We start from the raw sequence: 25,869 nt of genomic DNA on the forward strand, positions 1-25,869 counted from the left end.
GGTGAGAGACTGGGGGGGGGGTGAGAGACTGGGGGGGGGGGGTTGAGAGACTGGGGGGGGGGGGTGAGAGACTGGGGGGGGGGTTGAGAGACTGGGGGGGGGGGTGAGAGACTGGGGGGGGGGTGAGAGACTGGGGGGGGGGTGAGAGACTGGGGGGGGGGTGAGAGACTGGGGGGGGGGGTGAGAGACTGGGGGGGGGGGTGAGAGACTGGGGGGGGGGGTGAGAGACTGGGGGGGGGGGTGAGAGACTGGGGGGGGGGGTGAGAGACTGGGGGGGGGGTGAGAGACTGGGGGGGGGGGTGAGAGACTGGGGGGGGGGTGAGAGACTGGGGGGGGGGGTGAGAGACTGGGGGGGGGGGTGAGAGACTGGGGGGGGGGGTGAGAGAGAGAGAGAGAGAGAGAGAGAGAGAGAGAGAGAGAGAGAGAGAGAGAGACGGGGGGGGGGGGGAGAGTGAGAGAGAGAGAGAGAGACTGGGGGGGGGGGGGGAGATTGAGTGAGTGAGTGAGTGTGAGTGAGGTGAGAGTGAGTGAGTGGAGAAAGACAATAGTTCAGTCTTCTTAATTGGAGGAAATTGCAACTCATTCAAGACTGGCTGACAAGACAGAGGTAGTGAAGGGGTCAAGAAAAGTAATGATGAAATAGAGCTGGAATCTGGTGTCATGTCTTCGGATGATGTCACCCAGGGGTAGCATGTAGATGAGAAATAGGAGAGGCAATGATAGCTCCTTGGGAAGATACCATAGGATGGGAAAAGAAGCCATTGCAGAAGATTTTATGGCTGCGAATGGATAGACGAGAACCAGGTGAGGGCAGTCCCAGGCAACTAGACAACGGAGCAGAGGCATTGGATGGTGTGGTCAATTGTGTCAAAGGCTGCAGAGTGATCAAAAAGGACGAGAATGGATAGTGCACCACAATCAGTTACAGAGAACATCATTTGTGACTTTGATTGTGTCAGTTTCAGTGCTGCGGCAGGGCAGAAACCTGATTTGTGATATTCAAACATAGAGTTGAGGGAAAGTTGGGCCTGTATTTGGAAACGGTAACAGGTTCAAGGACTTGAAAGGAAAGTAAGGTTGAAGATGGAACAGTAATTTGCAAGAACAGAGGGGTCAAAGGTGTTTTTTTTTGAGGAGGGAGGTAATGATGGCAGTTTTGAAAGAAAGAGAAAGAGAGAGAGAGAGAGAGAGAGAGAGACAGTGCCTGAAGAGGAAACAGTTTACAATGTCAGCTAGCATGGGGGCCAGGAAGGGTAGTTGAGTGGTTAGCAATTTGAGCAGACGGTTGACAATGTGGGTTCAGATAGGCAATAAGGGAGACAGGAGAGAAAGATGCAGGTTCAGGGCTAGGGCAGGGGAAAACAGTATGACCATGATTGTGTGTAGAACTTATGTGGAGGGAAATGTTAAGGGAGGAGAAAAGGACACTGAACTCAGAGGAGCGAGGCCAAGTTGAGATGGTGGTTGAATTCACCAATGATGGGGCACTTAGTGCAGAGGCTGAGGGAGGAAAGGAATGAGGATATCTTGATGAGAAACTCGGGTGGACGGGAGAGAGCAAGAATTTTAAAGGAGGAATGGAAAAAGGCAAGTGTTCAAAAAAGAGAAGGTACCCAAGGAGGAGGAGAAGAGACCAAGGTGAGATTTAGTGATAAGTGCCACCCCGCACTGCGGCAGTTTGGGCAGAGCAGGTGGTGGAAACTATAACCAGGCGGGGAGGCTTCAGTATGGGGGAAAAAGAGTTAATTTTCTGTCAATAACATGATTTCAATACAACCATCCACATTAAGGTCGTGGATGGTAAGGATCTGGTTTGCAATGAATGAACATTCTGGAGGAAGATGCAGAGAGGGGAGGTGATTGTTGACCCATTGGCGCAGTTCAATGGGTGGGGTGATGGGACAAGAAGATTGGAGAGATTAGGCCCCAGGAGAATGTGGAAGTTGGGATTGATGCCCTTAAGGTGGCAGCGACAAGTGCCTCGATGGGTCCTTTGCAGAATGCTGAGAGAGGGTCAGAGGAAAGCTGTGGCTTTGTCCAAGAGGTATTCAAGACTGAGGCGGCAGCAGGATAGAGAGCAAATAGAGGAATAATGTTGGGTTGTGGTAGGAATTTAGGAGGGGGTGAATAGTGCCAGATTGGGGAGAAATGAAAGGTGGTATGACTGGATGACAGAGAGGGGAGGAAGACAGAAGAGAAGAGCCCAAGAGGGATAAAGAGAAGAGGGAAATAAATGGAAGATCGAAGCTATGGGCTGGGGTCCAGCAGGCAAATGTGTACACGTGTGGACAGAGTAATTAGAAATTTACAAAAATTTACAAAAAAACAATAATCGTTTCCTCAGACAGACACCAATAAATTCCTACAGTGTTGATAACAGGTTCCTCTCTTTTGAAGGATTCTAGCCTCAGGCCAGTTCCTCAAGGGACTGGACAAAGTACGTACAAGGAAGCTTATTCTGAAGAACTTAAGTAAAGTTGAGAGAATAATCAATTGCTCTCCGATTTACCCGTGCTCATTCCCTGGATCCCAGGTGCTTCGCAACAATCCGCCTTCTCTTCCCATGCACTCCCATCTCCCAACTGGGAATTGAGCAAGTGAGGATTACAGGCACGACCTTACATACTGTCACATTGTGACATAGCACACAAACCAATATACTATGCCACCTCATGGAACGCAAGAGAGTACTAAGGGAAAGCAATTGGCAGTGATAGATCAGAATTACTTATATTACATCAACACTGTAGCCGACCTCAATTAAAAATGCACATGGTTGCCATAAGCGGATTGTCACAATTTTTCATGTACAACTTTTTTCCCGTATTTCAGTGGCCTCTTTATTAATTGTTCCACAATTAAGCCATCCTAAGCACTGAGGTCTTTTAACTGTTTGATTTTGAAGTTTTTGAAAGTGGCCCAAGACTCAAAGTAAACTTCCTGAGCAGTGAAAGGGAATGCAGAAAGAAAAAAAAATAAGAAATGACCTTAAAGGGTTCCACTATAGCTACTGCCAATTTCAGTGTTGAAACCCAAGATGTTAAACAAATGATATTTGTCTTCTCTTCTCCCCTGCATTTGGAGAATCCCTTACATCTTTCCTGCTGATTAGAACGAGACCTTCACGGAGAATTTCTTGTCTTATTAAGGCTGGTTGTTTATCATCAATAGGATTGTGTTCAATTAATTATGCATTCTTACAAACTTGTCACTTCAGGTGTGTTGAACCCAGCCTCTGACAGGATTTGGTCCTGCAATTATAGAGGTAGAAGTTTATCACATTCTCACTAATGCAAGTTCCCTTTATTAAATAGAATACATTAAATTGTTTACCGAGACACCCATTAGTGCTATTTCCACAGCAGCTGTCGAGTGGATTTGATTTGCAGCATCCAATGCAAGTTATAATTGTGGCAACATCAGAAAAATATTTGCTAGTGACTCAAACAGTTACATCCGTGAGCTGGAAAAACTAATCTGAAGTCAAAGCGAGACCAATAACCGGGAAAAGAACGGAAAAACACGGACTACTGAGATATGAGGATTTGGCAATCAGAAATTGAAATGCTGCTTTTGAAAATTGAAAAGATTTCCCCATTACTGTGCCAATTAGCTTCCAAACACCAGCAGTGAAGGAGTTACAGAGTATATTGTTTTGGAGAAACAGAATTTGATGAAAAGTCAATCTCTCTCTTCAATTTTGGTTCAGTTGGGTTAATCAAGAAATGCGTAACTTATACAAAACTGGTATCCTCAAAATAATTTGGCCGAAGAACAAACAAAACCATTTAGTCGTGTCATGTTACAGACTTTCTTGCAATACACTCACGTTGGCAGTTTTCATATACAAAATAGACATTTAACACCAATTAATTAGATATTATCAAGACCTTGCACTGGAAATGTAAGCATTTCACCAGTCCACACCAGCATGCCATCTACAGGATAAAATCAAAAACGACAGTACTCCATTGGTATCTTAACTCTTCTATTAGTTGCTGGGAATTTAAAGTGATTGCCGTTCCCTATAATTCACGACACTGGTATATTGCCATGCAAAAACAAGGCACAATCCTTACCTACACTTTTCCCCAATTAAATCAATGGAGATTTCAAGTTGCAGCATATACTAATTTGGTGAAAATTGTTTTAAACCGTTCCCAACACATTCCTATGCCATATCATCTTCAATATTATATGACTTGTTCTCCTTTCAAATAACAGGATCCTAAAGATAATCTTTACAAGGGTCTCATTGGAAGATGCTTTTTGTTTTACTCGGACAGCTTTGCAGAGCATATCCTGTCCTCCCCAATATGTGGCCAGTCAGCTGATGGGTCATTTTACTGCTGCTGTTACGACAAGCAAATAGTTCAGCAATGTGCTGCAGTACTTCTGTGGATGCAAAATCTATTCAAGGCTATCCCAAATTATCTGTGTGTATCACTTTGAGCAAATGAGTGCCAGAAGGTCCTCAAGAGTTGTCTCTGCAAAATATCCTCAAGTACACTACCTATTCAGACTTCCATTTTTAATCATTTTGGTGGAGGGGGGGCAAAAGTGCCCTTGTCCAGTCTCCCTCTTGTACTTGCAGCATAGGTCATTTGATCAAGCTCAGGAACAGGAACCCCAAGAAACCTTCTCCTTCCCTACGCTGAGAACACAGCCAATGCTAGTAACTCACCATTGCCCCAGCTGAAACTAGCTAATAGCACAGACCAGAAATTCAACCTGGGACCTTCCTACCGTTTTAAAACTGTGTTCTGCGGCCTCTCGCTTGTACAACATAACTACGAGGCATTAAGGGTCTGGAGAGGGGGAAAATACCTCGAATTAAAAGTATTGCACACAAAATTTCCCATATCTAATGATGGACCTGCTGAGTATGTGTGTTTACCTGGTTTGTGAAACTGGCATTTCAGGATTATACTGATTTTGCGTTTCACACAAGGCAGCAGCCATTCACACTTAAAGAAATTCCCAGCACATTTTAATGTAGCCAGCAACGGAAGCGGATCCTCAGCTAAAGGACCACAAGCAACCAATAGTCCAACTTATTTTCACCATTTCTGGACTACACCAATAGATGGAGCATCACACTATGCTCTATCTTAGGGCAAGGAAAAGACCTGACCATGGGTGGGTTGCCCGATACTGGACTAGTATGAATATCAGAGGCAGAGGATGCAGCTACAGATAGCGTATCACACTCCTGACTGAGAAAGCAGTTGGAACTGGGCAGAATAAGGAAGAAAATAGATGAGGTACCAAACTGGAAAGAGACGGTTAAGAATCAAAACATTGAAACTTAAAATAAATTATAAAACAAAGTTCAGATTTTTCATTTTATTTCGAGAACACTATTAACATACATTTGTGTTCTTCAGCCTCTGTAAGCATTCAAATACTCTTATGAAGCTACGGATGCAAAACATGGTTCACCTCCTAGTATCAAAGAAACGGCACCCAAAGGATTTTATGTCAAATTGCAGGTCACAGAAAAGTCGGCTATCTATAATTTGTTGATGTCCGGGAATTGGGGGGGGGGGGGGGGGGGGGGAGGTGGAATAGGAGAGGAGAGAAGAGAAAGCTTACAATGCATTTTTACAGTCCAAGATAAAACAGATGAAATTTTCACCCTCACAAATGGCAAGAGTACTTTGAATTGGGCAGTTCAACTCCAGTTTCAATGTGTTTACAATACAAGATGAGAAAGGCTACCTTTAAATTTTAACACAACCCCACTAATCCAGCAATCGCTTCTGAAGTTAAGGTTTACTTGCATCAAGAGTTTTTTAAAAAGTCAGGCTCCTATTGCACCTGGCCTGCAGAATGACCTGAGCTCGGGATCTTCAATGGTGCTTCAAGGTACAAAATGGGAAAAGATTCTCTCCCAACACTATCATCCCTCAACTTCATGAGCTCACTCACACATGCATATAAAAATAGAAAAAGGGACAAACAAAATAAATCATTCTGTATTTACCTGACTGTAAGTCACCACTGATAAGTTGCTAGAGTGACTGTTAGGGGAGATATTTACAGAGTTCTGCGACAGTCCATTTTGATCTTGTTCATTTTGGTCTTCAGTTGGGCCCCATGCATTTTTACTAATGGGATTTGTACTTTGGCCCCCGGGGTCCTTCACATTGTTGTCTTCAGATTGCCTGTTTTTCTGTGGTGAAGCGAAAGGGTTAAAGTTGCCTTCAATCTTGCGACAGGGTTGTGAAGAAAATTCTGTTTCAAATGAAGAAAGCTGCTGCGTAACTCCTAAAAGGCCTCCGATTTCAACACTCAGAATCACCCAAATCACATCTGAGAGAGACACAAAAACATGCAATTATGATTAGCACGGCAATTACGACTTTTGGAGTTGAAATTGTTTGAGCAAAAGTTTTTAATGTCACAGAATTCAGTACTACTTGCATTTAAATATTTTCCATCTCATGTAAACAATTTAAAAATAAAATTATATATAGAGATAGAGCATCCAGTTACGATCATGGCCTGGAATTTGCGGTCAGCGGCTAAGCAAAGGCGTTCACTGCTGGCCCCAAAGTATGCTTCGCACAAGGATCTCTGTTGAGAACTTCGGGTTTTTCGACCTTCAATTCAAATAAACGAAGCGGAGTGGGGATCCCCTTGTGCAAACTGCTGCGACATAAACAGGCTGGCTAAGCAGCCAATCAAAACACAGAATTTTCAGACACCGAACAGGGAAGCAAGTAACCTCTTAAAATTCTAACTTTTTTAAATAGTTAGAGAGAGCAAAACAAAGATTGAGGCTCTCGCATGGGAAAAGGACAAACCTGAAATAAAGATGGACACATTTTTTTTTCATTTTAAAAATATTTTATTAAAATGGACAAATTTCACACTGCACAAAATTACAATTAGTTTTCCAAGCCCTTAACATTTGTTTAGCAGTAATAACCCTGTTAAAATCCCAGTTACATCTAATTCTTTTGTGCCTAACTTTTAGTGGGGAATTGAACAATGTAATTACTGCAGAAGAGCCAAAGTTTTCACCAGTTTCCCTGATTTGGGCGAGTACACAGATTGCCGGCTCTGTGGGCAGCGTACAGCGCAGCCTGTGTTGGAGCTGTTAATGACTGAACGCAACTTCAGGATTTCCGTATGCTCCAAATCCCGAAGTTGTAGTCAGTTTCAAAGACGGAATGGCGGCGAACTCTGGCAGCCTGCAAATTCCAGGCCCATAAATTTTATATGCATATGAATTGTAAAATGTGCTTCCTTCGCCAACTTCCTAACCTTTCAGTCATATGCCTCAATTTCACCTTACGTGGATCAGTGTTTTATAACACTCCTGTGAAGCGCCTTGGGATGTTTTACTCCGTTAAAGGGGCTATATAAATATAAGTTATTGATGTTGCCTTGGTAAAATGATTGTTTGGAAAGGGGGCAAGAAAAAGGAAGAAGAAGAACAGCAAATGGTGCAAACACTCAGCAAGGCAGGTAGCATCTATAAAGAAATGAAAAATGTCTCTCAAGGTCAATGCCTGAAACAGCCACATATTTCCTTTCGGATTTCAAAATTCTGCAGGTTTTTTTGAGGAAGAATAAGCCAGTCTGTTTCCCTTCGCTGCCAATTTTCTGCTGTTTCCTGAAGAGGTAGACTTCGACAGACAACAGGTGGCCTTCCAGACCCTTGCCAAAGAAATCATCCTTGCTGATGTTAAGGCTATTTGATGATGGAGTAACATCACAGCCAAACCCAGTGCTATCTTAATTGGATAGTAATACATCTACTTTCAGCAAAGGGAGGGGTGTGGTCATTAAACTGCGATCAGGAACTTTAGCTAATTTCCCCTCGGTTTTGCCCAGTAGCACTTACATCAACTGTGGCACCTTGCCACCATAGCTGAGATAAGAAAGTCACCACAGACCAGGGATCAAACCAAGTTTCCTTCCTGCTCTATACCCAATGAGGCATTAAACGGACGAGATTACCTCCTCAAAAGCATTTCTTCTCATCTTCCCATGTCACACATGATCCCCTAACTAAGAATATCAGGTGACCTGTCTCGAATGTCATTCTGTAACCGGCTAAGAGATGCACAGGCACAGCCAGGAGATGACTTTCACCCAAATGTTTCCTCACTGTGGGGAAGCAAATGATGCCAATCAGCACTACTTCAAAAGCAATAAAGGTTAAGAGTATGAATTCATCCCATGACAAAATCACAGGTTTGTCCACCTTGGGTTATACAGGTTGGACCTTGCTTATCCGGCACCCTCGTGACCTGGCCTGTGCCGAATAAAGGATTTTGCTGAGAGAGAGAGAGAGAGAGAGAGAGAGAGAGAGAGAGAAAAAGAGAGAGAGAGAGAGAGAGAGATCGACAGCCCAAACGGGCCCGGTGGTGTCGGCGGCACCAGGAGGTCGGCGCTCCCCGAGCAGGCGCGAAGAGTCGACGCGGCCCACCGAAGGGAGCGCTGAGCGGAGGAACGGCCGGCCCGAGGACTGTGGCTGCAAGAGTTCCAGCAGGGTGACGAAGAGGAGGCAGCCGATAACCCCGGCATCGAGGAGAAAGATTATATTGGTGACTACTCTGTACGAAAACATTTTTTCCCTGTATGTTCTGGAAGGCTCCTTTTTAAAATATCGTTTGTACATTTAAAAGCTTTTGTGAAGCCGAGTGAGTGATTTGGCACTCTTGGGAACTTGGTGTAGTATCCGAAGTTGTGATTAATATTGTGTGGGGTGTCTTTGTATGTAGGTGCTTATCTGGTTCTGAATATCAAAATCAAGATGTGCAGAGAAGGATGGAAAGAGGGATCGGTCAACTGTAAATTTCATTTGCGATCTTGTTCGTCTTACAATTTAGTTCATTCTGGGTTTCAGAAAAGGGAAGCTAGTTATAATGAGGATGTGTCTACCCTGTATTATTAAATGGTTTAGACCCTGTATACTTTCGTTATTTTTTGTGACGAATACAACGCGTTCTACGCATGGTCCTCCCCCCGTCGGGAATGATATCAGACCAAGGGTGGTGCCGGATAAGGGAGTCCCGGATAAAGGAGGTCCAACCTGTATTGGGAACTAAAAGGGGGAAAATTGCTGTATTAACTCAGCTGCTGCATCGCAATTGCTCAATAACATAATCCAATAGTGATGCTTGCTACCTTTATTCTTCTAAATTTTATGTTCATCTGAAGTCTGACAGAGTGGCTCCACTGGAAAATTGAAGCAGATTTGAAAATCAATTACTGTAGCAGAGCTCTCTTTCTATGCTGGCTCACAAAATGTTTAAATACAATATTCTACTATTTGACAAATTCTAAATGAAGAGTGGTGAAAAGCTTTTTGAACATAACGCAGAATAAAATAAGCACTCCCCTGCATTCAAAAACCTGTTTAAGTCTCTTGCACATTTGGTATTTAACATTTTTCTAAGCATTTCTGGGGGCTGAATGTGGGGGGGAGGGGGGGGGCATAGAAAGAGGTAAATAGGTGAGATGGAAGGACTTAAGAATGAGCCCAGCTGAAAAGTACAGAACTTCACAAACAGCTTGTTACACAAAAGCATTGATAAAAGATTCAGGCTTACCTACCAGACCATCATCTCAGTTAAGGAATAGCACACGGCGATCTTTACCAAAATAATATTATGAACAAGAATTTGATTCTATTTAAGAGGATTAAATGGGGGGGGGGGGACAAAACATAGGAATATAGCATCCAAGTTTAAACTAATGCACAAGTCTCATAAAGCTGAAATATATATCCTATTAAAAATGAAAAGTAGGTAGAATTATAGAATGATGAATGCTGATCAGATTCTTCCTTAAAAACACGTTGAAGCGTTTTCTCTTCGTGGTCCCATAGGTGCATACCATGCTTACCAGGGGTCAGATATAAAGCTGAAAATGACTGTTCCTGTTAATTTTCATATACAGATATTTCGTTGCGGATATGAACAAGTATTGCTATTCTGATTCAGGATTTATCCACCCATGAAGCAACAATGCCAAAAACAATCTTTTGCAAAACTTCTTGGCCAACAAAGTTAAAACAGTTCAAACAGTTGAGTAAGAAATAGAAGTGCAAAAAGAAAAAGTTAGCTAGGCTTCATGAGCCAGATTATCTGGACTCACGGGCCAAATATGTCTGAAATTATAGTTTGGACACCTCTGTCCCAGAGGATGCAAAAAATCCAGAGAAATGTTAGACCACCGTCTAATGACAGAAAGTATATACTAAAGCATTACAATTACTTGCTAATCTACCGGATTCATTTGCCTAGCCTCTCAGAAAGCTACACTCTCAGACTTTGAGAATTTACGTGCCCTGAAAAGAGATAAACATCAACTTTTTCGTTATCACTTGGACAAGAAAATATTGGGGCAAATCATCACTTGCCCTAATTTATTAGGCAGATGGTTCATTTTATCTCATTACCTCCAAAGTAAAGCCCAGTAGCTGTACACATACGCCACTGTCCCTGGTACATTGCTGGTGTAGTTGGACTTCGCATCTGAACGCTGACATCGGTAACTTCCTGAGGTTCCAGTGACCGGACCATCACCATGTTAACATGCCCAAATTGGTCACCTCCCACATATTTCAGAGACACACCAGGAGGCCATTGTTCTGCACCTAGGAAGGAGGGGTGAAATAAGGAGACCAGTATTGTATGTTCAGATACACCAATCAAGCGGTCAGAAACTATTCTTTCAAACTGAAAAGAATACTAACTCAATACATTGAAGTAAATAAAGCTTTCCAAATTAGAAAACAAACATTGATTTATTCCACAAACCAATTGAGATGCAACACTGAAATGGAAAATGTAAGAGCATTGAGTAAAGAATAAGCTTTAATTGGCACAAAATAAATCCATTGACCCACAAAGTGTAAAACATGGATTTCAACTCCAGCAGGCATTTATAGTTTTTTTTTCCCTAACCTCCCAATAAAGCATCACTTACAGAAGTTAGATAAAGCAAGCTTGTCAGAAAATACTCATACAGACACAAAAATAGCAACAAGTGGTCACTCAGCTTATTTTACACAGTGGAGTAAACGGAATTTAAATTAATAAACTTCTATGTACTAATTTATTTAATAGCCTAATATTACCCCAATCATGGCGAACATCTATCGCTACCAGCTCTTCACCTTGATTCAGAAGGAGGCTGTGTTCATGACTAACATGTGGAAACATAACCACATGTCACTGAGCCCTATTTCAGTTAGCTAAAAATGCTCTTCCAGACACCACACACTCAGAAGGTCCAAATCTGTAATTGTACTGCTGCGTTTTGATAGTTCAAAGGAACATGGTGTGAAAATTTCACATGCACATCACTACACTTTAGTGAGATCTCAAGAACTTGAGGATTGAACTGGAAGCTAAACTTTAGATCATCAGGAATAAGTGGGGCAATATTTAGATAGATAGTAGTGTGTCATGTTTTGAGAGATGGCACGATTTGTGAAGGCCCAACATTTGCAACACAGAGCAGAGGGTATGGGTTTGTACCCGCAAAGCCCCATAGGTGTGTAACATACAGATATTTGTCCTTCTAAAAATTTGAGAATGCCTCAAGAGAGCATTTTAAGCTACTTAAGGTCAAGTACTGCTAGCAACAGGTATTGGCAGTGGTCGGAGCAATTTGAGGTTATGAAACAAACTTGTAAATTGAATTTATTGATTTCAGTACAGTTCAAGTGCCCACCTCGGCCACATATAAGAAAATACCAATCAGTGGCCAAGAGCTTCTGGAAATATCGAAAGTGGGGGAAATAGTCACCTCAGACCTACCTATTGAAGCAGAGGATTAAGTGCATGTTACCTGTTGCCCTTTTCACCAGGGTAGAAAGAAAAAGAAAAAAAGTGCCATTAAGGTTTTCAGCAGTAGTTTCATATCAAATGTCGGTAATTGCTTTTTAGTGGATTGTTTCTGAAAGTAGATGTGGTTTGGTTTATTTTGTAATATAGTGTATTCCTATATTTACACTGTGTTCAAATACAAATACTAAAATATAATTTTGAAAGCTGTATCACATTTTTGGTGGTTTATATTTTATACATTATGGTATACACTATGTATATTATGACCATACCTCGCCAAATGTCAATGACTTTCATAAACACCCAGTAATTATGTTATAATTGTTCATCCTTCAGTGTGGGCATAAAATAGAGATGCTTCAGAACAAGGCCCGGCTACAGCCTTATCCTGTTGTATTTGATAGATGAGTTCAGGACTTAATAAATAAATTTGCTATAAAATATACCACAGTGATTTTCTTGATCAAAGTCACCATTATGCTGTTTCCGTGACTAATGTGGAAACATGACCACGTTTTGCTGAACCAAAGCTCTCGATTGAAGCTGCTATTTTTATTATTTTAGAGACTACAGTGTCGATAAACTGATGCTGTGCAGTCCAGCTGCTTTTCGGCAGTTTGCATGGAGAATATCTCACACACACACACATCCTGGTTGAAGCAGCTTTCAAGCCAGTTTTAGAATCCAATTTTGAAAAGCAACCTTAGAAAAAAAATATATAGTACAACTACTTAAAAAAAAAAACCTTAAAGCACAACCCCAAGCAGCACAGACTGGTAAATCATAGCTTTCGGGCAGGAATTCACTCTACAGTAACTTCCAAGTCTCAACTATCCTCAGCACAGGACAGGGACTTTCCCCAAACAGAAAATGCAGGATAGAGGGCAGGGGGAGAAGAAACTCGAGGTCCAGTCATCCAAGCCGTTCATACACTTCCCAGTACCGCAGGATAAAGCAGCAGCACTGGAACAGGTCAGTGCCCATTCTCTCAATCAGGGAAGCTCCACAGCATTGCGAGCTGGTAGGGGGGTATAGCAGGTAAAGAGAAAGCATTTGTCTTCACCTACCAAGAAAGTCTTTAATCTTTGTTAAAATGAGTTTATTTGAACAAAATATTCAGCTTGCAGATATTAAAAGTTAGGCTTAGTGCTTTAAAAAATATATAAAATGCTTTGAAAACTGACCTGGCTGATACACACTCCATGTAAATGATAGAGCAGTAGGAATGCCTGGAAGCACCAATAATGATCATATGCACACCTCCACCTCAAACTGTTGAAAATAGCAACTCCATTCAAGCATATTACTTATATACCACAGCTGGAGTACTGCTTGTTGTTCTGGTCACTGCATTACAGGAAGGACGTGATTGCACTGGAGAGGGTACAGAGGAGATTTATAAGGATGTTGCCGGGAGTGGAGGATCTTAGCTATGAGGGCACATTGGATAGGCTGGGTTTGTTTTCCTTGGAACAGAGGAGGCTGAGGGGAGACCTCATTGAGGTATATAAAATTAGGAGGGGCCTATTTCCCTTAGCAGAGGGGTCAACAACCAGGAGGCATAAATGTAATTGGTAGAAGATTTAGAGGGGATTTGAGGGGAAATTTCTTCACCCAGAGGGTGGTGGTGGTCTGGAACTCACTGCCTGAAAGGGTGGTAGAGGCAGAAACCCGCACCACATTTAAAAAGTACTTGGATGGGCACTTGAAGTGGCGTAACCTGCAGGGTTACGGACCTAGAACTGGAAAGTGGGATGAGGCTGGATAGCCTCTTGGCCGGAATGGACACAATGGGCTGAAATGGCCTCCTTCTGTGCTGTAAATTTCTATGATTCTAGGACATGGCGCATACTACCCCTCATAAATCATATATTATATATATAGGGCCTGACACTGATGACCGTACCACGGTTTTTCGGCGGCATTTCCTAGTTTTGGGCAGTCATTCATTCGTTGGGAGCTTCATCAGGGCCTTACGCCAGCGGTTTCGAAAAACCGCTGTGGAGCGGACCGGTAGCGTGCAATACTGGGAAAACTGCTCCCACCCGAGTTTGGTGGGAGCGGTGCTCCGTACTACTGGAAATAAAAACGCCCAGTCAGACCAGCCTTTCGATGAACGGTTGGTATGAAACCCTGCAAAACGTAAGTGAATGTTTTTTTTCTAATTCTTTTGCAGCGATTCAGTGGAAAAGGGTCCTCTGAATCTTTTCCGATGTTTTCTTTTTTGAAAAAATACTGTGTGTTTTCCCCCCTCCCTAGGCCGACTCTAGCCTCGGACTTAAGTTGACCAGGACCGCCGAGAAGCCACACCTATTTCTCCCGCCAGGCATTTTTTTTCGTATTTTTTGACCAAAGTTCCACACAAAGTATTGTCAGGATCTTAACGGTCTTTTCAATGGTAAATGGGCGGAACTTGCCTGTGATCAATTTCGGCCCCATAAAATCTAATCTCAAGGGTTAGATAATACTTATGCACTGCTCCAACATCATTTACACTTTTCATATTATGAGCCCCTTGAGCAATTTAGTGCCTAGCAATCCCTCTCAAAAAAAACTTCAAAAAATGTAATAGAAAACAGAACTTAAAAATCTGATGTCTGTTGCAAATTTTAAATGGCTTAATTTGCCTTCTAATTAAAGAAACAAAAAGGGTTTTTTTTTGATCAGTAGTGCTTCATTTCAATACTTTATTGAGTGAAATATTAAGGGCACTTGTATCTCCACACCAAGAATGATTGTATCCTATGAATCTATCAGTAGAAACAGTGACTGAATTAACTATATAAATAGAAATATGATGTAGTGCTATGTGAATGTGAATCTTGTGAAGCACCAAAACAACATATTTGAATTGAAGTTTTTATATTATGAATTTTAATCTACTTGTTTTATCCAGTTGCCTGACTTCAAATGTATCAAGTGCTTAAAAACAAGACACAGAAAATAAAAGTCCCAAGATCTGGTTGTGAACTTGCAATGTTCTCGATCACAAATTGAGCAGTGAATTATCAAGCACTTAGTTTGACAACTAGAATGCGACACTGGAAATAATTCAGCAGCTTGCTGCTTATACACAAAGACTGTAATTAACCCAATAAAGACGTCTACTTACATTTGTACTCTCTTGTATTGGGCAGACAGTGTGTTTGATTTCTCCATTTTCAATTTATAAATAAATTGATAAATTTCTGTAGTCTAGTTGAATGTAAATTCCACCATTTCCAAAGTGAGTGTAACAGCGCAATATGAGACTACATTTAATTCAGTATACAGATAACTGCAGAGGGAGATTGATGTTAACTCGACAAGTCATACAACTTTGCACAAGCAAATTTCTGAAAAATTATAGGTGCAGGATCTCGGGAGACAAGCTCACTTATGGGTAAAAATTAAGTATTCTAATAGCCAAGTAAAAACTAGCAAGTTACTCCAACTGAAGCCACTTTTGTTTTAATGGACATATTTTCTTATTTCTCCTACCAAAAAAAAACAAAAACTAGTTAAAACAAGATGATGTAAGCAGGAACAGCTACACAAGTGAAACTCTATACAATAGTCCCACAGTATGCCTTTAATTGGTACTGCACAAGTGAAAACCCCATATTGCTGATGCTGCTGGAAATTTCACACCACAGTGTGGCAGTAGTTTCTTTGAAGTGTTCGAACATTTTAAAATTACTGACTTCAATTGACTCCACTTATTTCTAAATCCAGACTGGCCAATAATCTACTATTGCTCTCCCAGTTACAGATACATCATGTGAAATGAAGGCCTCCCGAGTCTTTGGCTTGGTTGCTGTTACACGATGGAGCTATCTCACCACTACAAGCTCAAATGTCCTGTCTATAATATGAACACTGGGAGGTCCGATAAATAAATCAGTAGAAGAGTTGAGATGATTTCAGAAAATTCGAAGAACAAAGCTTTTAAGTTTCATAATGGTATTCTAGAACCAAGATATTTCTGGTACACATAACACAATTATCAACCTTCCATTATCTTCTTCATAATGTTTGTCTTTTTCCACAAGTGTGTTCCTTTTATACTTAGCCTCATTCATATGCTACTATTTTACTGTTGAATTTCCAGTTTACCAAATTTTGTTTAGTGTAATGGCACAGAAATCCCGACCTCCCCGGGTCCGTACGGAGTTTCTACGGACCCGGGAAGGCATCGGAAAAGACGGTTTTCGGCGCGCAATGTGCATGCGCTGAAAACCCACTTTTCCGATCTGTCAAGTTTCTGGCTTGACAGATCTCCCACATATTGGGAGCGAGGACATTTGCAAGGGCAAGATTGCAGGATTTACACATATCTTGCCCAGCAAATGTCCTCAAAACTCTTGCACCTGATAAAAGCAGGCACATAGCGCCTGTAAAAGTAGGCTAAGAGTTTAAAAACATATTAAAAACATGATTAAAATAAAATTTTAAAAAACATTGTTAAAACCCTGCCCACTCAAGAATTTTATTTTAAACCATAATTAAAACTTTTTTTTTTTAAATCGGCAAATGTTTTTTCTGTGTCTGACACTAAATATCTAATATTCCAGGTCAACAGTTTTCTTTAAAAAACATTTCTATCAACTTTAATTTCTATAGTGTATTTATATGAGGTGTTTTTTTAATGTTTTATGTAGTATTTGGGTGTTTGAGGGTGTTTCTCATTCATAGTAATAGGAGTTTCCGACTTAGGAAACTCCTATTACAATGAATGAGAAAATACTTTACCGTGATTGGATGTCCAGGCCCACGTGACTCCTGCGGACGTCCCAATGTGAACGTGCTCCGTTGCGCAAGAACAGGAGGCCTCGAGTCCGGAATCTCTGGCAGGCATTCGACCAAAAGGTAGTCGAACACCTGCGGGAAGAAGAAACAGGGATTTCTGGGCCAATATTTCCCAGTTTTCCCCATGAGTTCCTTGCTTCTGATGGCTGCCTCCTGCAGCCAAAAAGCTAAAAGCCTGCCTCAGTTTGGTTGACTATCCAAGCATGAAATTTGCAAAGGACTCTGAAAAGGGGCACATACTAGTCTTCTGTAAAATGACTGCAATTGCTCATTTGTGTAGCAGCTGAATGAATAAAAATGTAGTCTATCCTCCGCACACATTGGAACAAGCCCATCATCCAGGACAATCATTAGGACTTGCTTCTTTTGGTGTTTTATATTCGGGAGACACTTGATCAACTCTTGCCCCCTCCCCCATAAGCTACACAAAATTACCATCCATAGGCTAACCTTCAGTTCTATGGGCCCAAGTTTCGGCCTCAGTTGCTCCTGATTCTTTGGAGCAACTGGTGTAGAACGGAGTATCTTAGAAATTCAAATTCTCGGCATTTAGTTTGCTCCAGTTCTAGTCAGTTAGAACAGTTTCACTTTGGAACAGAATTTTTTTTTCAAAAGGGGGCATGTGCAGCCACTTACGCCTGTTTTCAAAGTTTCGGCAGTGAAAACTTACTCCAAACTAACTTAGAATGGAGTAAGTAAAGATTTTTGTACGCTCGAAAAAAACCTTGTCTACACTTTAGAAAATCAAGCGTAGGTTACAAATCAGGCGTAGGGAATGGGTGGGGGGGGGGGTTTAAAGGGAAGTTTACAAACATTAAACACTTCAGTTTTACAAATAAAGAGCCATCATCAATAATAAATTATAAAAACATCAATAAATCAACCAATAAATCAATCAAAAAAAATTAATAAGAAATATTTTTTTTTAAATCAATAAAACAAAATATTTTCTACTTACCGACTGCAGCACCGGGAGCCCTCCAACAGCAGGGGGAGGAGGGGAAGGGGGGGGAGAAGGGGAAGGGGGGGGGGGGGGGGGGAGGGGAAAGAAGGGGGGAGGGAGGCAGAACATGCCGGGCCCAGCCAGGCCCAAGACTTTGGGCAGGGCCCGTCCCCAGCACCAGATTTACAGGTAGGTGGCGTTGGGTCGGGTCGGGTCCGGGGGGAGCGCGGGTCGGGGGAGCGGAGGGAGGTCAGTTCGGGTCGGGGGGGGGGGGGGGGGGGGGGGGAAAGAGATGAGGGAGGTCAGGTCGGGTGGGGGGAAAGCGCGGGTCGGGTCCAGTCCGGGGGCGGGGAGCGGGAGTGGGGTCGGGGTCGGGGGGGAGCGAGAGTCGAGTCAGGTCGGGAGGAAGCAGGAGCTGGGCGTGGGAGGCAGTCTTATGCACGCAGCCCTAGTGAGGCCTTTCGGCCAGGGCTAGGGACTGCGTGCTTCGGGCCCCTCCCACACAGTTTTGGGCACCTGGAGCTACTGCACATGGCGCCCACTGTAGCGCACATGTGCAGAGGTCCCGGCACTGTTTTCAGCGCAAGGACCTAGCTCCGCCCCCCCCCCACAGCTCGTGCTGCGCCGCGCCCGGCTGCAGAGGACCAGCAGGGAGCCGGAGAATCTGGAAGGTTTTTTTAGGCGCACTTTGTGGCGCGAAAAACGGGCGTCCAGGTCGGGGCTGTGCCTTTCTAGGCGCGGCCCGAAACTTGGGCCCAAAAAGGGGGCAGCTTACTCTGTAGATTAAAATCACCAGAAAAATAATTTGTCTGACACTAAACATCTAATATCCTAGGTCAATAGCCTCGAATAGTCTCTCCTGCAACAGTTGGAACTGGTGCTCTCCACTTCTCCTGTCCTGTCACAGTTTGAACTGGTGCTCTCCACTCTCTCTCCTGCGAATCGATTAACTTGGGCAGTAGACAGGGCTTTAAACTAATGAAAGGGGGGGGGGGGGAGGAAAGAGAGAAGCTGGGAGGATTCAGGAAAGAGTAAATTTAAAAGCAGCAGGAGAAATGTCAAGATTCTAGAGTAAAGCAAAGTTTGGGGTGAAAATAAACAGTGGGCCAGGAAGGGACAGAGAGAGAGCAACAAAGGTAAAAGGGCATTACTGACTAGGGTGACATCAGGGCAAAATAGGAAAAAAAGTCAAGGCTGCAGGAACTATATCTGAATGCGCGAAGCATTCGCAACAAAATAGATGAATTAATAGCGCACATAGACATTAATAGGTTTGATCTAATAGCCATTACCGAGACAAGGTTGCAAAGTAACCAAGATTGGGAACCAAATATTCCAGGATACTTAACTTTTAGAAGAGACAGGCAAATTGGAAAGGGAGGAGGGGCAAGAACGGATGGGATAAAGACAGCAGAGAGAAAGAATTTTAGCTCCGAAAATCAAGAAGGAGAAACAGTTTGGGTGGAGCTAAAAAACAGCAAGGGGCAGAAAACATTGGTGGGAGCTGTTTATAAGCCCTCAAAACAATAGCTGTAATGTAGAGGAGAGTATAAATCAGGAAAATAGAGGCACATGTAACAAGGGTAATACGGTAATCATGGAGGACTTTAATCTACATATAGATTGGGCAAACCAAATTTGCTTTAATAATGTGGAGGACAAATTCATGGAATGTATACAAGATAGTTTTCGAGATCAGTAGGTTGAAGAACCAACTAGGGAACAGACTATTTTAGATCTAGTATTGTGCAATGGGAAAGGATTAATTAATAACCTTGTAGTAAAGGCCTTTAGGGAAGAGTGACCATGATATGATAGAATTTTATATTAAGTTTGAAAGTGATTTGGTTAAATCCAAAACTAGGGTCTTAAATCTAAACAAAGCAAATTACATAGGTAGGAGGGGCAAGTTGGCTAAGGTAGATTGGGAAACTACATTAAAAAGGTATAAAGGTAAACGAGCAAGAGCTAGTATTTAAAGAATTAATGCATAATTTACATCAAATATACATTCCTTCAAGACACAAAAACTTCGCAGGAAAAGTGGCCCAACCATGGCTAACAAGAGAAGTTAAAGATAGTATAACATCAAAGGCTTATAATGTTGCCAAAAAGAGCAGTAAGCCTGAGAATTGGGAGAATTTTAGAATTCAGCAAAGGAGGACCAAGAAATTGGTCAAGAAAGGGAAAATAGAGTGAGAGTAAACTAGCGAGAGACATAAAAACAAGACTGTAACAGCTTCTATAGGTATGTAAAAAGAAAAAGATTAGCACAAGTAAATATGGGTCCCTTACAGGCTGAGACAGGAGAAATTATAATGGGGAATAAGGAAATGGCAGTGAACTTAAACAAATACTTTGTGTCTGTCTTCACCGAAAAAGATGCAAAAAAACCTCCCGGAAATAGTGGAGAACCAAGAGTCTAGCAAGAATGAGGAACTGAAAGAAATTAGTATTAGTTAAAAAAAAATGTACTGAATAGGACTGAAGGCTGATAAATCCCGATAAATCCCCCGGGCCTGATGGCCTACATCCTAGGGTTTTGAAAGAGGTGGCTATAGAGATAGTGGATACATTGGTTGTCATCTTCCAAAATTCCACAGATTCCAGAATGGTTCCCGCGGATTGGAAGGTAGCAAATGTAATCGCGCTATGTAAGAAAAGAGGGAGAGAGAAAACGGAGAACTACAGACCAGTTAGCCTGACATCAGTAGTAGGGAAATGCTAAAATCTATTATTAAGGACATGGTAACGGGCCACTTAGAAAATAATAATAGGATTAGGCAGAGTCAACACGGATTTATGAAAGGGAAATCATGTTTGACAAATCTGTTAAGAGTTTTTTTAAGGTTGTAACTAGCAGAATAGAGAAGGGGGAACCAGTGGATGTGGTGTATTTGGATTTTCAGAAGGCATTTGATAAGGTGCCACACAAGTTATTAAACAAAATTAGGGCTCATGGGATCGGGGGCAATATACTAACTTGGATTGAGGATTGGTTAATGGACAGAAAACCGAGAGTAGGAATAAACGGGTTATTTTCAGGTTGGCAGACTGTAACAAGTGGGGTACCGCAAGGATCAGTGCTTGGACCTCAGCTATTCACAATTTATATCAATGATTTGGATAAGGGAACCAAATGTAATATATCCAAGTTTGCTGATGATACAAAGCTAGGTGGGAATGTAAATTGTGAGGAGAATGCAGAGACTTCAAGGGGATATAGACAAGCTAAGTGAGTGGGCAAGAACATGGCAAATGGAATATAATGTGGAGAAATGTGAAGTTATCCACTTTGGTAGGAAAAATAGAAACGTAGAATATTTTTTTTAAATGGAGAGAGATTGGGAAATGTTAGTGTTCAGACGAACCTGGGCATCCTTGTACACGCATCACTGAAAGTTAACATGCAAGTACAGCAAACAATTAAGAAATTAAATGGTATTTTGGCCTTTATCACACGAGGATTTGAGCATAAAATAGAGATGCCTTACTGCAATTACATAGGGACCTGGTGAGACTGCACCTGGAGTATTGTGTGCAGTTTTGGTCTCCTTACCCAAGGAAGGATATACTTGCCATTGAGGGAGTGCAACGAACGTTCACTAAATTGATTCCTGGGATGGTGGGGTGGGGGGGAATTGTCTTACGGGGGGAGATTGAGTAAACTCGGCCTACTTTCTCTAGAGTTTAGAAGAATGAGAAGTGATCTCATTGAAACATATAAAATTCTTACAGGGCTTGACAGGCATGAGCATAAGCATAATTCAATCAAGCAGATTCAACATGGTTTTATGAAAGGGAAATCACGTTTGACAAATTTGCTGGAGTTCTGTGAGGATGTAACAAGCAGAGTGGCTAAAGGGGAACCAGCGGATGTGGTGTATTTGGATTTCCAGAAGGCATTCGATAAGGTGCCACATAAAAAGTGACTGCATAAGATAAAAGTTCACGGGGTTGGGGGTAATATATTAGCATGGATAGAGGATTGGCTAACTAACAGAAACCAGAGAGTCAGGATAAATAGGTAATTTTCCAGTTGGCAAACAGTAACTAGTGGGGTACCACAGGGATCAGTGCTGGGTCCTCAACTATTTACAATCTATGTTAATGACTTGGATGAAGGGACCGAGTGTAATGATACAAAGATGGTTGGGAAAGATGGGTTTACTGATACAAAGATGGGTTTACTGATACAAAGATGGGTGGGAAAGCAAATTGTGAGGAAGACACAAAAAATCTGCAAAGAGATATAGATAGGCTAAGTGAGTGGGCAAAAATGTGGCAGATGGAGTATAATGTGGGAAAATGTGAGGTTATCCACTTGGGCAGAATAAAATAAGAAAAGCAAATTATAATTTAAATGGAGAAAAATTGCAAAGTGCTGCAGTACAGAGGGACCTGGGGGTCCTTGTGCATGAAACACAAAAAGTTAGCATGCAGGTATAGCAAGTAATCAGGAAGGCAAATGGAATGTTGGTCTTTATTGCAAGCGGGATAGAGTATAAAAGCAGAGAAGTCCTGCTACAACTGTACAGGGTTTTGGTGATGCCATACCTAGAGTACTGTGTACAGTTTTGGTCTCCGTATTTAAGGAAGGAAGCTGTTCAGAGAAGGTTCACTAGATTGATTCTTGAGATGAGGGGGTTGATTTATGAAGATAGGCTATGTAGATTGGGCCTATACACATTGGAATTAAGAATGAGAGGTGATCTTATCGAAACATATAAGATAATGAGGAGGCTAGACAAGGTGGGTGCAGAGGGAATATTTCTACTCATAGGGGAAACTAAAACTAGGGGACATAATCTCAGAATAAGTGGCCACTCATTTAAAACGGAGATGAGGAGGAATTTCTTCTCTCAAAGGGTTGTAAATCTATAGAATTCTCTGCCCCAGAGAGCTGTGGAGGCTGGGTCATTGAATATATTTAAGGCGGAGAGAGACAGATTTTTGAGCAATAAGTGAATAAAGGGTTATGGGGTGCGGACAGGGAAGTAGAGCTGAATCCATGATCAGATAAGCCATGATCTTATTTTGGCGGAGCAGGCTCAAGGGGCCAGGTGGCCTACTCCTGCTCCTATTTCTTATGTCCTTATAGTAGATGCAGGGAGGATGTTTCTCCTGGCTAGGGAGTCTAGAACCAGGGATCAGAGTCTCAGAATAAGGGGTCAGCCATTTAGGACTGAGATGAGAATAAATTCTTCATTCAGAGGGTGGTGGATCTTTGGAATTCTCTACCCCGGAGGGCTGTGAATGCGCAGTTGTTGAGTATATTCAAGACAGAGATCGATATTTGAATATTAAGGAAATCAAGGGATATGGGGATCGTGCAGGAAAGTGGAGTTGAGGTAGAAGATTAGCCGTGATCTTATTGACTGGCAGAGTAGGCTCGACGGACCGAATGGCCTACTCCTGCTCCGAATTCTTATATTCTTATGTCAGAGTTCGACAGAGTGAGGAAAGGAAGTATGACAAAAGTCCATAGGAGTAAAAACCACACTGAAATTATAGTTATCGGGGCCAAAATTCCAGCCAAGCCGGGTCCGTACAGAAAACCATACAGATCCAGTGAGGCCCCGCAAAAAACGGCTTTTCCGATCTGTCAAGTTCAGGTGCAAAGCCTCCTTTTACCAGTGTATGAGCTTTAAAACAGATAAAAACCCTGACCACTAAGGTAAATTTATTTTAAACCTACTTTAAAAAAAAAATCAAAATATATATATTTTTTCTAACACATTAACTTTCATTTCAATTAATTTTAATTATGAGAGGTTTTTTTTTGTTTATGTTGTTTTAACGTGTTTTTTTTTTTCTCATTGATAGCAATAAGAACTCAGATACGGAATTATCATGGCTATCAATGAGAGTACTGTATCCGATTGGTTGTCCAGTCACGTGTGACTCTACCTTCTTCATGCGAACCTCGAGTACGGGGGCACACTCCGAAGCGCAGGAAGAGAAGGCCTCTCACCGCAATCGCAGGCGTCTCCGGGACCACCAGGTACATTCGGAAAACATTCTCGGGTCGAGGCGTTTGTCTGAAGGAAGCCTACGACCCAAATTTCAGGGCCAGTGTATTTTTTATCACTTTCCTCCACAAATCTTAGGACAAGATCATTGATGTACAAAACTTGGGTACCGATGATTTGATGTTACAAGTTCTCTTCGGGCCCAGATAGGGAGTCAAGTCTTTGGGTTTTTAATGCTAATTTCTAGCATTCCGTGTCACTGACCACTCCAGTTAATGGCTCTCACATCCACATGATCCAGAGCCTGCTTTAGCCTACCCAATACCTATGTGAACGATCGCAAGGCGTGGAGATCATCACAGAGATCCCTTACTCTGTGTACTGATTATTGGAATTTATCATATTCTGCCACACAATTCTCATCTCTTCAGAAACCAGACCGAGACTCTGGTTCAAAACCAGCAGCTGGTTTTATTTTGGTAAGTAAACAAGTATGCAATGTAAAACTGAATCATACTTTGTTATTCTCCTGGATACATGAAATAATACAGATGCTATTTATTTTAAGATGCAAGTTTACTTGAATCTGGCCCAGCTTAAAAACAGAGCTATGCTGCTGCTAGCCGCAATGCTGAAATGGACTCTACTCAGTGAAACAAGGTCTCACCAAGGGAATATTTCAACACCTTTTGAAGTTAATGTCGATACAAAAAGCAATAGATCATTGTAGCTATCAATCATATTGCTAGCCAACCATAAAAGATTGCATTTCACTCATCAATACTGACTGGATAGAATTTGACAACAGCAAGAACATGTGTGATTAAAAGTGACTGCTTTGGCCTTTTAAAAAAAAAGTAACATCTCAGCCATTCCATTGTGCTTTTCGGAACAATTTGCACCTAGTGAAGTTTATTGCAGCCAACCTTGTCTGGACTCAACCATAAAAGTTTATATCATAAAAGGAGGCCATTTGGCCGGTCATGTAAGTGCTGCCTTTTTGTTACAGCACCCTGAAACAAATCCCACTGTCCCACGCTCTTCACCACCCTGCTGAATCTACACAAGACAATCACTACAGCTTTAATGTCCTTCCCATAAATTAATACTCAAAACTGTTAACAGTACTTCAACTGAGACCAGACTAAAGTTTCATATCCTTCCTTGGAATATGGGAGTGGTGCCAGAGGATTGCAAATGTTTCTCCCTTTTTGGAATGGGGCGGGGGGGGTGGAGGAGAGATAAACCAGGTAATTGCAGGCCAGTCAGCTTAATATCGGTGGTGGATAAACTTTGAGACCATAATCCTGGACAAAATTGTCACTTGGAAGAACATGGGTTAATAAATGACAGCCAACATGGATTTGAGTTATTGTATGAAATAACGAAGATGGTTGATGAAGGTAGTGTAGTGATGTTGTGTGAATGGACTTTCAAAAGCCGTTTGATAAAGTGTCACATAATAGACTTGTTAGCAAAATTGAAGCCCATGGGGATAGTGGCTGTGTGGATACGAAATTGGCTGCAAGACAGAAAAAGCAGAGAGTAGTAATGAACGGTTGGTTTTTGGACTGGAGGGAAGTTATCTGTAGTATTCTCCAGGGGTCAGTATTAAGCCCACTGCTCTTTTTGATATATATTATATGACTTGGATGTGGGTATACAATTTCAAGGTTTGCAGTTGACACAAAGCTTGGAAATGTAGTAAACAGTGAGAAGGATAGTACCAGACTTCAGAAGGATATAGATAAACTGGTGAAATGGGCAGACACGTGACATGAAATTTGAGAGAGAGAGGAGAGTAAAGTGATGCATTGTGAAAGGAAAAATGACAAGATGCAATATAAAGTAAATGGTACAATGTTAAAGGGGTGCAACAACACAGAGTTCACATATCCAAATCTTTGAAGGCATACGGGATCCTTGGCTTTATAAATAGAGACAGAGTACAAAGGCAAGGATGTTATGCTGAACCTTTATAAATCATTGGTTATACCTCAGTTAGTATATGGAGTCCAATCTGGGCACCACACTTTAGAAAGGACATCAAGGCCTTGGAAAGGATGCAGAGGGCATTTACTAGAATGGTACCCAGGGATGAGGGGTTTCAGTTATCTGGAGAGACTAGAGAAGCTGGGACTGTTCTTCGAGGAGAGAAGGTTAAAGGGACATTTAATAAAGGTGTTCAAAATTATATGGGGCTTTGATAGAGTAGATAGGGAGAAACTGTTTCCACTGGCAGAAGGGTTGGTAACCAGAGGGCACAGATTTAAAATAATTGGCAAAAAAGCCGGGGGGGGGGGGGGGGGGAGGGGGTTTATAATCTGGAATGCATTGCCTGAAAGGATAG

General features: G+C 42.0%; 1 protein-coding gene across 4 annotated transcripts in view; it reads right to left on the minus strand.

Annotated features, from left to right (window-relative positions):
- Window positions 1-25,869, minus strand: part of ilrun (inflammation and lipid regulator with UBA-like and NBR1-like domains) — a 111,891-nt gene that overhangs the window by 45,107 nt on the left and 40,915 nt on the right. For all 4 annotated transcript variants that reach the window (XR_011587474.1, XR_011587475.1, XM_070858880.1 and 1 more), the window contains exons 3-4: window positions 10,421-10,618; window positions 5,987-6,315 (exon numbers count right to left, since the gene is read on the minus strand). Coding sequence is in view for 2 of the 4 variants with exons in the window: in XM_070858880.1 (XP_070714981.1) it covers window positions 5,987-6,315; window positions 10,421-10,618 (527 nt within the window). In the remaining 2 variants the exon portion in view is untranslated. The remainder of the gene's footprint in view (window positions 1-5,986; window positions 6,316-10,420; window positions 10,619-25,869) is intronic.

Source organism: Pristiophorus japonicus, chromosome 17, assembly GCF_044704955.1.
Source record: "Pristiophorus japonicus isolate sPriJap1 chromosome 17, sPriJap1.hap1, whole genome shotgun sequence".
NCBI classification, from domain to species: domain Eukaryota; kingdom Metazoa; phylum Chordata; class Chondrichthyes; family Pristiophoridae; genus Pristiophorus; species Pristiophorus japonicus.